A 12,581-nucleotide genomic window follows, 5' to 3' on the forward strand; every position below is an offset into this window, starting at 1 on the left:
AGGAGACATCAGGAAAGCCGTGGTGAAACTTTACTACTCTAGTTCATTTTAGATAGTTTTTTGAGATGCTTGGGAAAGAAATCAATAAAGTGTGTGGGTAGGAGCTCACAACAGAACCCAATGGCTGTGGGGCCAAAGAAAACTGACAGTAAAGCCAACACACAGAATTTATGGTATCCAAAGCCAGATATCTTAAAACTCACAAGCTCAGCTTACTCACAGAATACTGTGCCAGATGCGTCATCATTTTTCTTGATATCCGCCCAGTCCTTTGCACATTCTTGTATTTTTCCATTAACTGCACATAGCTTTGTTGGTCCTTCCCACTGAGGGAGGAAAACCGGGGATAGGGCACCCTGGGTTCAGGCAGTGGAAACGATATCTCCAAAGCTTTGGTGGTCTGATTGGCTGGAGTCGAGGGCTCAGGTTGGCTGTTCGGTTTGGGAGCCTGCTGCGTTTCTGGTGGGCTGGGGGACTTAACGCCTTCTTCTCTTTGCCTGGCAGGAATGTAGAAACACGGGCCATATTCAGATTTGAATCAAAGCCAGCTGACAGTACAACACAAGTCGGGGGTGTTGGGGGAGGTGTTGGGATGCAAAGGGTCCATACTGACCATGTTCCCAAATTAAATCAGCCCCATCTACCGGCGCTCAGCCCATATTCAACCAAACATTTCCTGCTCGTGTGCTTATCCAAACGTCCTCGAAATGCTGTAGCTGCACCCACACCCACCACTGCCCCTGGAAGTTCATTCCACACATAAATCACTGTGTTTAAAAAAAAACTGCCCCAACATCTTTTTCAAATCTTTTGCCTCTCACCTTAAAAATATGCCCCCAAGATTAGATTTCCCCCATCCTAGGGAATAGGCACCTGGCATTTATCTTGTCTATACCTCTCGCGATTTTATAAACCTCTACAAGGTCACCCCTCAACCTCTGACACTTCAGTGAAGACAGTCCTGGGCGCATAGGCGTGTGGGTGGCACGGTGGCTCGGTGGTTAGCACTGCTGCCTCACAGCGCCAGGGGCCTGGGTTCGGTTTCACCCTCAGACGAACGTCTGCAGGGAGTTTGTACATTCTCCCCGGGTCTGCGTCGGTCTCATCCGGGTTCTTTCCACAGTCCAAAAGATGTGCTGTTAGGTGCATTGGTGATGCTAAATTAGTCCGGAGTGTCCGGGATGTGCAGGCTAGGTGGATTCAGTATGGGAAATGCAGGAATACTAGGATAGGAGGGTGGGTCTGGATGGGATGTGTTTTGGAGTGTTCGTGTGAACTCAATGGGCTGAACAGCCCGTTTCCACACCATAGGGATTCCATGATTCTATCCACCCTCTCTATATAACAAAACTTTCCATTTCCAGCAACATCCTGGTAAATCTCCTCTGAACCTTCTCCAGCTTAATTATATCCCTCCTATAACAGGGAGAACAGAACGGGACACAGGACTCCAGAATAGGCTTCACCAACATCTTGTACGACCTCAACATGACATCACAACTCCTGTACTAAAAGGATTCAGAAATGATGCTAAACACTTTCTTAACCATCCCATCTCTACATATAGCTGTAATCCTCCCAAATATTTAGTCCATTTAATCTCTATTCCATCGATCACAAAGGTGGCTGCCAGATAAATCCAACTTGGCTTCTCACTGTTGCTGAAGTTACAGTAAATCCAGAGGCAGGGTCCATAATAAGGCTTTCCCAAAGTGGGGCTCTGAGATCTAGAGGCAGGTGTAGCTGACTTCCAACTCAGTGAACAGTGAGACAACTTCAAGTCTTTTCACTTCAATTTTTGTACAGTGGACATAACCTCAAAGCCCAGCTCCCCTAGCAATAATTACAGATGGCTTTTACTTTTCTGAAAAAGCACCCTCACCACTCTCTCCTTTCCGCATCCCCTCTTCTTTCAGTGCCAAGCACCAGAACCCCTTACAGTTCTCGAGCAGGGAGCCAACACAACTTTTCAGCCTTGAAATGGGGTCAGGGTAGGAGCCCCTGGTCTACAGGATGGAGACTGCAGTCATTGGAACAGGGTCAGTCAGGTGGGCCTCAAAATGGGAGATCCCTGATTGGATCAGGTTACCAGCTCCAGGCAGGGAGCTCGTTCTATACCACCAGGCAGACCTTGTTACTATCACTGTAGACACACACACACACCCGGCACCTTCCCCTGCAACCGCAGAAAATGCTACACTTGCCCCTACACCTCCTCCCTCACCCCTACCCCGCCCCAAGATGACATTCCACATTAAGCAGAGGTTCACCTGCACATCTGCCAATGTGGTATACTGCATCCACTGTACCCGGTGTGGCTTCCTCTACATTGGGGAAACCTAGCGGAGGCTTGGGGACCGCTTTGCAGAACACCTCCGCTCGGTTCGCAACAAACAACTGCACCTCCCAGTCGCAAACCATTTCCACTCCCCCTCCCATTCTTTAGATGACATGTCCATCATGGGCCTCCTGCAGTGCCACAATGATGCCACCCGAAGGTTGCAGGAACAGCAACTCATATTCCGCTTGGGAACCCTGCAGCCTAATGGTATCAATGTGAACTTCACCAGCTTCAAGATCTCCCCTTCACCCACCGCATCCCTAAACCAGCCCAGTTCGTCCCCTCCCCCAACTGCACCACACAACCAGCCCAGCTCTTCCCCTCCACCCACTGCATCCCAAAACCAGTCCAACCTGTCTCTGCCTCCCTAACCTGTCCTACCTCTCACCCATCCCTTCCTCCCACCCCAAGCCGCACCCCCATCTCCTACCTACTAACCTCATCCCACCTCCTTGACCTGTCCGTCTTCCCTGGACCGACCTATCCCCTCCCTACCTCCCCACCTATACTCTCCTCTCCACCTATCTTCTTTTCTCTCCATCTTCAGTCCGCCTCCTCCTCTCTCCCTATTTATTCCAGAACCCTCACCCCATCCCCCTCTCTGAAGAAGGGTCTAGGCCTAAAATGTCAGCTTTTGTGCTCCTGAGATGCTGCTTGGCCTGCTGTGTTCATCCAGCCTCACATTTTATTATCTTGGATTCTCCAGCATCTGCAGTTCCCATTATCTCTCTCACACACACACACAACTGTGTTGCAGTCAAACAGTGGGGGGGGGGTGGGTGGGTGCGGGGGGGGTGGGTGGGTGGGTGGGGAGTCTGACTCTGCAAAGCCTCAGTACATTGTAGAGAGAATTAAAAAATGCACTCAAACTATCTGTGGCAGTCACAGAGTTAGGCTGTGAGCAACAGAGGGGCAAACTCTGCCCCCACTGAAACAGAAGTCAATAATCCATTCAAAAAAATCCCCCCAAAGAACAGCATATTGTGGAGATCTGAAACAAAACAGAAATTGCTGGACAGACAAGGCAGATCCGGCAGCCATCCGTGCGCAGAGAGAAACAGAGCTGCTGCACAATTGGATGCGTAAAGTTAACGAGAAGATATTACTTTCCTCACCAGCGTCAACCTCCCTCAGAAACGTGCTGTAGAGGTGCATGCAGTGTCTGAGACAGCTCCGACCCACAGGTCGAGTTCACAAAAAGATCGCACAAACACAGAAACAGTAAGAAGACGCACTGTCTTGTGGAGTTGGTCAAGGGAGAAATATTCGGCAGGGCCCCATAAGGAACTCTCTCACCCCACATCACCATAGCACGATTGTTCAGGCACGACTTATACAAATGATCTGGATGTGAACACTGGAGGGATGGTTAGCAAGTTTGCAGATGACACCAAAATTGGTGGTGTGGTGGACAGCAAAGAAGGTTACCTCAGAGTACCAGCATCTTGACCAGATGGGCCAAGGAGTGGCAGATGGATTTTGATTTACATAAATGTGAGTTCTACATTGTGGAAAGCAAATTGGGGCAAGACTTATACACTTAATGTGTATACCGTAACACAAGGTCCTGGGGAGTGTTGTTGAATAAAGAGACCTTGGAGTGCAGATTTATGGTTCCTTGAAAGTGGAGTTGCACGTAGATAGGAAAGGATACTGATGAAGGCATTTGGTATGATTTTCTTTATTGATAGTGTGAGTGTAGGATTTGGGAGATTACGTTGCAGCCGTACAGGAGTACTGCATGCAATTCTGGATTCCCTGCTAATAGGAAGGATGTTGTGAAACTTGAATGGGTTCAGAAAAGATTTATAAGGATGTTGCCAGGGTTGGAGAGTTTGAGCTATAGAGAGAGGCTGAATAGGCTGGGGCTACTTTCCTTGGAGTGTTAGAGACTGAGGGACAACCTTCGAGAGGTTTATAAAATCATGAGGGGCACGAACAGAGTAAATAGGAAAGGTCTTTACCCCAGGGTAGGGGACCCCCAAATTAGATGGCACAGGTTTAAGGTGAGAGGGGAAAAGATTTAAAAGGGACCTGAAGAGTAATTCTTTCACACAGAGGGTGGTGCGTGTATGGAATAAGCTGCCAGAAGTAGTGGTGGAGCCTGATACAAATACAAGATTTAAAAGGCATCTAGATGGGTATATGGATAAAAAGGATTGAGAGAGATAAGCCAAATGCTAATAAATAGAGCTAGATTTATACCTGACATCTGGTCAGCATTGACAAGTTGGACAGACTTTATAACTAAGAGGAAAGATAGGGTCTCAACTTAGTGTCCTGACCAAAAGAAAATCTTTTTTTTGTTCAGCACTTGTTCTTACATCTTCCTCCAACACAATTTCACCTCCGCACTGCCCCCGCTCCCCTCCAGCCACCCAGTCCTGGTGACGGGCTTTTGACCCAGAGGTAGAGATGTTATCCAATAATCGTCAAGACCTCACACCAGGGCAAGTGTAGCACTCAAACCATTAGAAATTGGAGTAGGCCATTCAGCCCCTCGAGCCTGCTCCACCATTCAATGTGATCATGGCTGATCCAACATTCCTCACGTCTGCTTTCCTGCCCTTTCCCCTATATTCCGTGACTGATCAAGAATCTATCGATCTCATCCTTAAAAACACAAGCACTCTGCCCCCACAGCTATCTTCCAAAGGCTCTGAACCCCCTGAGAGAAGAAATTTGTCCTCATCTCAGTCTTAAACCTGTGCCCCCTTATTCTGACACTGTGTCCTCTGGTCTTAGACTCCCCAAGGACGGGAAAAATCCTCTCAGCATTTACCTTGTCAAATCCCTTAAAATTTCTGTATTTTTCAATGAGATTATTTGTCATTCTTCTAAACTCCAGTGAGTAGTGTCCCAAACTGTTTAACAAAAACAGAAGTTGCTGGAAAAGCTCAGCAGGTCCAGCAGCATCATTGAAGGGATATCAGAGTTAACATTTCAGGTCCAGTGACCCTTCCTGAGAACTGATGTTGTTGATTGTTTGGAAATTGTTGATTTACATGAGGAAGATAGGTTGGTTGGCGGGGGAGGGAGGGGGGTGAGGCGTAAATAATAAGTGGGGCCAGAGCCCAAAGGAAAAGAACAACAGTTGGACAGACAGGGGAGTGGATAACGATCTGACTAGGAGGGTGAACAGGAGGATACCCAACCAGTCCCTCCATACCAGAAACCATTCTAACAATCTGTCTCTATACTGCCCCCAGTGGAATGCTTAATTACAGGAGTCAAAACTGCTTTACAGCACTCCAGATGTGGTCTGACCAGCACCCCGTAGAGTTGTAGGTAGACTTTCCTACTCTTATACTCTTTGGTCAACATCAGCCTGTATTTTTTGTTCACATCTCTAGATTGGCCTGAAATCCACAAATGATTCAGTGCTGAGAGTGTTACCACTGTCCAATGGCTGACAGCTGTGCTTCTAATAATTATATTTAGTCTCAGTCAACATGAAGCAGTTAAACAGGCCAAAGACAACAGAATAAATGCAGAGAGCAACTGACTCAACCTACACACCTGCCCTTCAGACACAGCCAGGAACAGGCAGGGAAATTATTTAAACATTCAGCTATGATCTGTCAAGCATCCACACTCACAGTGTTCACATTAAAGGTTGAGAGCTTGGTTTTTCAATGGCTGGCACAGTGTTACAATCAGAAATATCAAAGCATTTCCTTGCTCCTGGCTATTCAGCCTATCAAGCCCATTCTACCATTCAATATGACCATGGTTGATCTTTGATCTTAACTCCTGCTCTCTCCACGTACTCCTTGATACCTCTGGCCTGTAGAAATCTATTTCTTAGAGTCATACAACACAGAAACAATGCTTCAGTCCAACTAGTCCATGCTGGCCATTTTCCCAAACTAATCTAGCCCACCTGGCCAGGTTTTGTCCATATCCTTCCAAACTTTCCCTTCATGTACTTGTCTAAAATGTCCTTTAAACATTGTAACGTCACCTGCCTCAACTGTCTGTAAAAAAAAAAGTTGCCTCCGTGTCCTTTTCAAGGCTTTCTCTTCTCAATTTAAAAATCTGTCCCCTAGTTTTGAACTCCCTTACATTAGGGAAAAGATCTATTAAATTCACCTTATCCATGCCTCTCATGATTTTATAAACCTCTATAAGGTCACCCCTCAGCATCTTACTCTCTGGTGAAAAAGGTCCCAGCCTTTCCAATCTGCACACAGTACTCCAGAAGAGGTCACATCAACATCCTGTATAAGCTTGACATGACATCCCAATGCCTACAATGAAAGCTCTGAGCAATGAGGGCACGTGTGCTGAACGTTTTCTTACCCACGCTGTCTGAACATAGAACATAGAACATAGAACAGTACAGCACAGAACAGGCCCTTCAGCCCACAATGTTGTGCCGACCATTGATCCTCATGGATGCACCCTCAAATTTCTGTGACCATATGCATGTCCAGCAGTCTCTTAAATGACCCCAATGACCTTGCTTCCACAACTGCTGCTGGCAACGCATTCCATGCTCTCACAACTCTCTGCGTAAAGAACCTGCCTCTGACATCCCCTCTATACTTTCCACCAACCAGCTTAAAACTATGACCCCTCGTGCTAGCCATTTCTGCCCTGGGAAATAGTCTCTGGCTATCGACTCTATCTATGCCTCTCATTATCTTGTATACCTCAATTAGGTCCCCTCTCCTCCTCCTTTTCTCCAATGAAAAGAGACCGAGCTCAGTCAACCTCTCTTCATAAGATAAGCCCTCCAGTCCAGGCAGCATCCTGGTAAACCTCCTCTGAACCCTCTCCAAAGCATCCACATCTTTCCTATAATAGGGCGCCCAGAACTGGACGCAGTATTCCAAGTGCGGCCTAACCAAAGTTTTATAGAGCTGCAACAAGATCTCACGACTCTTAAACTCAATCCCCCTGTTAATGAAAGCCAAAACACCATATGCTTTCTTAACAACCCTGTCCACTTGGGTGGCCATTTTAAGGGATCTATGTATCTGCACACCAAGATCCCTCTGTTCCTCCACGCTGCCAAGAATCCTATCCTTAATCCTGTACTCAGCTTTCAAATTCGACCTTCCAAAATGCATCACCTCGCATTTATCCAGGTTGAACTCCATCTGCCACCTCTCAGCCCATCTCTGCATCCTGTCAATGTCCCGCTGCAGCCTACAACAGCCCTCTACACTGTCAACGACACCTCCGACCTTTGTGTCGTCTGCAAACTTGCTGACCCATCCTTCAATTCCCTCGTCCAAGTCATTAATAAAAATTACAAACAGTAGAGGCCCAAGGACAGAGCCCTGTGGAACCCCACTCACCACTGACTTCCAGGCAGAATATTTTCCTTCTACTACCACTCGCTGTCTTCTGTTGGCCAGCCAATTCTGTATCCAAGCAGCTAAGTTCCCCTGTATCCCATTCCTCCTGACCTTCTGAATGAGCCTTCCATGGGGAACCTTATCAAATGCCTTACTGAAGTCCATATACACCACATCCACAGCTTGACCCTCATCAACCTTACTAGTCACATCCTCAAAAAACTCGATAAGGTTTGTAAGGCATGACCTACCCCTCACAAAGCCGTGTTGACTGTATTTGATCAAGCCATGCTCTTCCAGATGGTCATAAATCTTATCCCTCAGAATCCTTTCTAACACCTTGCAGACGACAGACGTGAGACTTACCGGTCTATAATTGCCGGGGATTTCCCTATTTCCTTTCTTGAAGAGAGGAATTACATTTGCCTCTCTCCAGTCCTCAGGTACGACTCCAGTGGAGAGCGAGGATGCAAAGATCTTCGCAAGTGGCGAAGCAATTGCATTTCTCGCTTCCCAAAGCAGCCGAGGACAAATCTGATCCGGGCCTGGCGACTTGTCAATCTTAATGTTTGACAAAATTTTCAGTACATCAGCTTCCTCTATCTCTATCCATTCCAGCATGCACACCTGCTCTTCAAAGGTTTCATTCACTACACAGGTCGTTTCTTTCGTAAAGACAGAAGCAAAAAACTCATTTAGGGCTTCCCCTACCTCCTCAGGCTCCACACACAAGTTCCCTATGCTATCCCTGATCGGCCCTACTCTTTCTTTGACCATTCTCTTATTCCTCACGTAAGTGTAAAATGCCTTTGTGTTTTCCCGGATTCCTTCTGCCAAGCCTTTCTCGTGCCCCCTCCTGGCTCTCCTCAGACCATTTTTGAGCTCCTTCCTTGCCTGCATGTAATCCCCTCTAGCTGAACTTGACCCTAGCTTCCTCCACCTTATGTAAGCTACCTTCTTCCTTTTCACTAGAAGCTCCACCGCTCTCGTCATCCAAGGTTCCTTTATCTTACCCCGTCTTGCCTGTCTCAGAGGGACATATTTACTCATCACTCCCAACAACTGTTCCTTAAACCATCTCCACATGTCTATAGTTCCCTTACCATGGAACAACTGCTCCCAGTCCATGCTTCCTAACTCGTGTCTAATCGCATCATAGTTTCCTCTTCCCCAATTAAATATCCTCCCATTCTGCCTAATCCTCTCCTTCTCCATAGCTATGTAGAATGAGAGACTGTTATGGTCACTATCACCAAAATGCTCTCCCACCACAAGATCTGATACCTGCCCCGGCTCGTTTCCGAGCACCAAGTCTAGAATGGCCTCTCCCCTCGTCGGCCTGTCAACGTACTGCGTTAGGAAACCCTCCTGAACACACCTTACAAAAACAGCTCCATTCAAATCTTCTGCTCGAAGGAGGTTCCAATCAATATTAGGAAAGTTAAAGTCACTTGTCTGCTTGTGACTTCAAAGAATTGAGTACCTGAAGCCCTAGGTCTCTGTTTCACAACACTACCCAAGGACCTAACATTAATCGTCTAAGTTCAGCCTTTCTTAAATTTTCCCAAAATGCAATTTCTCATATTTCTCCAAATTAAAATCCATCTGCCACTCCTCAGCCCATTGTCCCAGTTGATCAAGATCAGGCACAGCCATTTGGGGTGGGAAATTCCACAGCTTTAACCTGGTCTGAGTAATGAAATTTCTCCCTACCCCATGGCAGACCCACACAGTCTCAACATCCCTGGACACTATCGGGTATGTTGCAAGGTCAATCCACCTAACCTGCACATCCTTTGCTGTCAGAGGAAACTGGAGCACCCAGGGGGAAAGGCACACAGACACGGGGGAGTGCATACAAACTCCACACAGACAATTGCCAGAGGGTGGAATTGAACCTGGGTTTGTGGTGTTGTGAGCAGTGCACTGTGCCACCCATTATTTGACTGTTCAAATTATAATCCCTATACAGCTGCTATCCACTCCCACTCACGACCCACTGCTGCTGTTCTCCTCTCAGCTAGGTGCAAAAAGTGAGAAGTGAGACAAACATTCAGTTCAGCTTACCAATGATCATGGTTTAGCTATGACCAACCAGCCATTGCTGTTAACACGTCTGATAAAAATAACTATCGATCACAGAGTTAAAACCAACAACCCATCTAGCATCAATTGTCATTTGCATAAGACAATTCTAACTAAAAACTTATTTTTGAGATTAGAATTGCTCTCATACATCATACCTTAAAGATTCTGCTCCGAAGTTTAGACAATGCCCGCCTTCCTACCAGCAGGAATGCAGTAGGGAGACCGCAATGTTTTAAAAATTGACCAAATCGCACCTGAATCTTTTACATTCCAGTGAGCACAACCAGAGTTTGTGGAGTCTTTCTTCGTAACTCAACTCTGTGTACATTTACTAGAATGATGCCCAATGTCCTCTCTCAGCGAATATCTCCACCCGTGTGAAGCCCAAAAACTGCTCAGCGTTCTGCAAGCGGCACCTATCCAGGATTTTGTAAGTTTTATCGATAGATTCCTAAGCAATCTGTTCAGGTGGGACGTGAACTCAGACCTGCTTGTCCAGAGGAAACGGCACTACTACAGTGCCTCAAGACCCCTTAAACCAGGGTTTTGTACAGCTGAATACTAGGTTGTATTCCATTCGTCTGGTTATTAAATCTGGTTTATTATTCGTGTTTTGGAACATTTTGTACAGCTGTTCATAATATTTTAATCAGTTTATGCCTGGATCCTCAAGATTTCCACTGATTCTAGTTTGTCACCATTCAGAAAGTGTCCTGTTCTAGATCCAAAATCAACAACCTCAGATTTACCACATATGTCTCCATTCAGTTTAAAGGGAGAAGATCTAAAAGTGTGTTACAGATGAATAATTACACAGGAAAGGCAGTGTTAAATGTGCCAGCACCTGCTAACTAAAGCCCATAACTCACTGAGAGTTGGGGCCATGGAGTAGCGAGTGTACATCTCATGCGTGAAGAATTCCTGGAGTCCATTCCTGGCCTCCACATCCCTGTGTTAACAAACAAAATGGAAAAGGTGGAGTCAGTGGCAGCAGAAAGACCCAGAACTTATACAGATTTCTCAACGTTCACGACCAGTGCGTTACTATTTAATACACATTTGCCTCCACCACGAGCACTACAACCACTTCCCCATTTCCCACTTTCAGTCACCCATCCCTACACTGTCACTACCCCCCCCAAAATCCCCTCTCACACCATACCCACCCATTTCCCACTCCCCTGATTCCTTCCCCCATTCCCTCTCCCCTCCTCCATCCCACTCCCATTCCCCAATTCCACCAGGCCCTGCCCAAACCTCCCCCAAAACCCCTGTCCCCATCCCTCCTGCACCTCTCCCCATTGCCCGTCCCCATCCCTCCTGCACCTCTCCCCATTGCCCAACCCCATCCTTCCTCCCACCTCTCCCCATTGTTCTTTCCTCCCCCTCCCTCATTGCCCCTCCCCCTCTCCCAATTGCCCCTCCCCATCATTGCCCCTTCCCCTCCCTCACTGCCGCTCCCCTCCCTCATTGCCGCTCCCCTTCCTCCTCCCCCCTCCCCCTCTGCCCCCCCATTGCCCCTCCCCCTCATTGCCCCTCCCCCTCCCTCATTGCCCCTCCCCTTCCCCCTCCCTCAATCCCCCTTCCCCCTCCCTCATTGCCCCTCCCTCATTCCCCCTTCCCCCTCCCTCATTGCCCCTCCCCTTCCCCCATTGCCCCTCCCCATCCCCTTCCCCCATTGCCCCTCCCCTTCCCCCTCCCCCTCCCCTTCCCCCTCCCCCATTGCCCCTCCCCTTCCCCCTCCCTCAATCCCCCTTCCCCCTCCCCCTCCCTCATTGCCCCTCCCCTTCCCCTCCCTCATTGCCCCTCCCCTTCCCCCTCCCCCTCCCTCATTGCCCCTCCCCTTCCCCCTCCCCCTCCCTCATTGCCCCTCCCCCTCCCTCATTCCCCCTTCCCCCTCCCCCTCCCTCATTCCCCCTTCCCCCTCCCTCATTGCCCCTCCCCTTCCCCCATTGCCCCTCCCCTTCCCCCTCCCCCTCCCTCATTGCCCCTCCCCCTCCCTCATTGCCCCTCCCCCTCCCTCACACTGCCCCAACGCCCCCCTTACCCCTCATCCTCCCCTCCCCTCCTCCTCCTCTGCCTCCTCATTCACCTTTCCCCCGATCCTAACCCCTCCCCACCCCGTTTACACATAAAGATCCCAACAAAAACCCGCGGCTCCGAGACAACAGATTCCCCCCCCGAACCCCATCCCTTCGTGCTAAATCCCCGGCCCCCTCACCAGGACAGCGCCATCTTCCAGTCCGCACTCAAACCCCTCCCCCCCGGCTCCCGGGTACCGCGGAGAAACGTTCCGCCCGAGCGGCAGAAAGAAAACCCAACATTAAGTACAATTACAGTAAAGTTTACACTTAACACTAAGCTCAGTAATACTCTGAAGCACAACCAGCAGTACACAGGGCGCCTGCCTGAGGCTCTAATCTCCAACAACACTTGATGATTCCAGTTTAATAAATTAATTTGATAGAAAGGGGGTAGTGGCTGATCTGCCACTAAAAACTTCTTGCCTGTAGATTAAGAATGAGCAAGAACAATAAATGCCAAAAGCTCAATATGTGAAGATATTTTATTTTAAAATAAAGTGAGCCTGAGATAAACACTGGACTACAGTAAAACAAATACCGAACTCAGTAAAACACTGCCCCACATTCTGTCTCCCACCGCTACAGGACAAGAATCTGGGAATTAAGTGAATTCTGGAATATTTTGATGATTCTCTCTGCAACCATTTCCTTTAAAGCCTTTGCTTTCAGGCTATCAAGTCCGAGCAACCTGTCTACCTTTAGTCCCATTAGATTCACAAATACTTCATCCCCTGTGATAGAAACTATTACAATATCTTTTCT

At 48.0% G+C, this 12,581-nt stretch overlaps 1 protein-coding gene across 2 annotated transcripts in view; it reads right to left on the bottom strand.

The window, feature by feature from the left end:
* The window catches only part of ice2 (interactor of little elongator complex ELL subunit 2), a 91,781-nt gene extending 79,787 nt beyond the window's left edge, over positions 1-11,994 (bottom strand). Inside the window, exons 1-3 of one of the 2 annotated variants that reach the window (XM_048520685.1) lie at positions 11,957-11,994; positions 10,580-10,684; positions 221-497 (exon numbers count right to left, since the gene is read on the bottom strand). In XM_048520685.1, the coding sequence (XP_048376642.1) occupies positions 221-497; positions 10,580-10,684; positions 11,957-11,970 (396 nt within the window). In that variant the 5' untranslated portion in view covers positions 11,971-11,994. Of the gene's footprint in view, positions 1-220; positions 498-10,579; positions 10,686-11,956 lie in introns of those variants that run through there. The other variant, XM_048520686.1, reaches the window with a different exon arrangement.
* Positions 11,995-12,581: the final 587 nt, after the last annotated feature.

This window comes from Stegostoma tigrinum, chromosome 36 (assembly GCF_030684315.1).
Source record: "Stegostoma tigrinum isolate sSteTig4 chromosome 36, sSteTig4.hap1, whole genome shotgun sequence".
Classification (NCBI taxonomy): domain Eukaryota; kingdom Metazoa; phylum Chordata; class Chondrichthyes; order Orectolobiformes; family Stegostomatidae; genus Stegostoma; species Stegostoma tigrinum.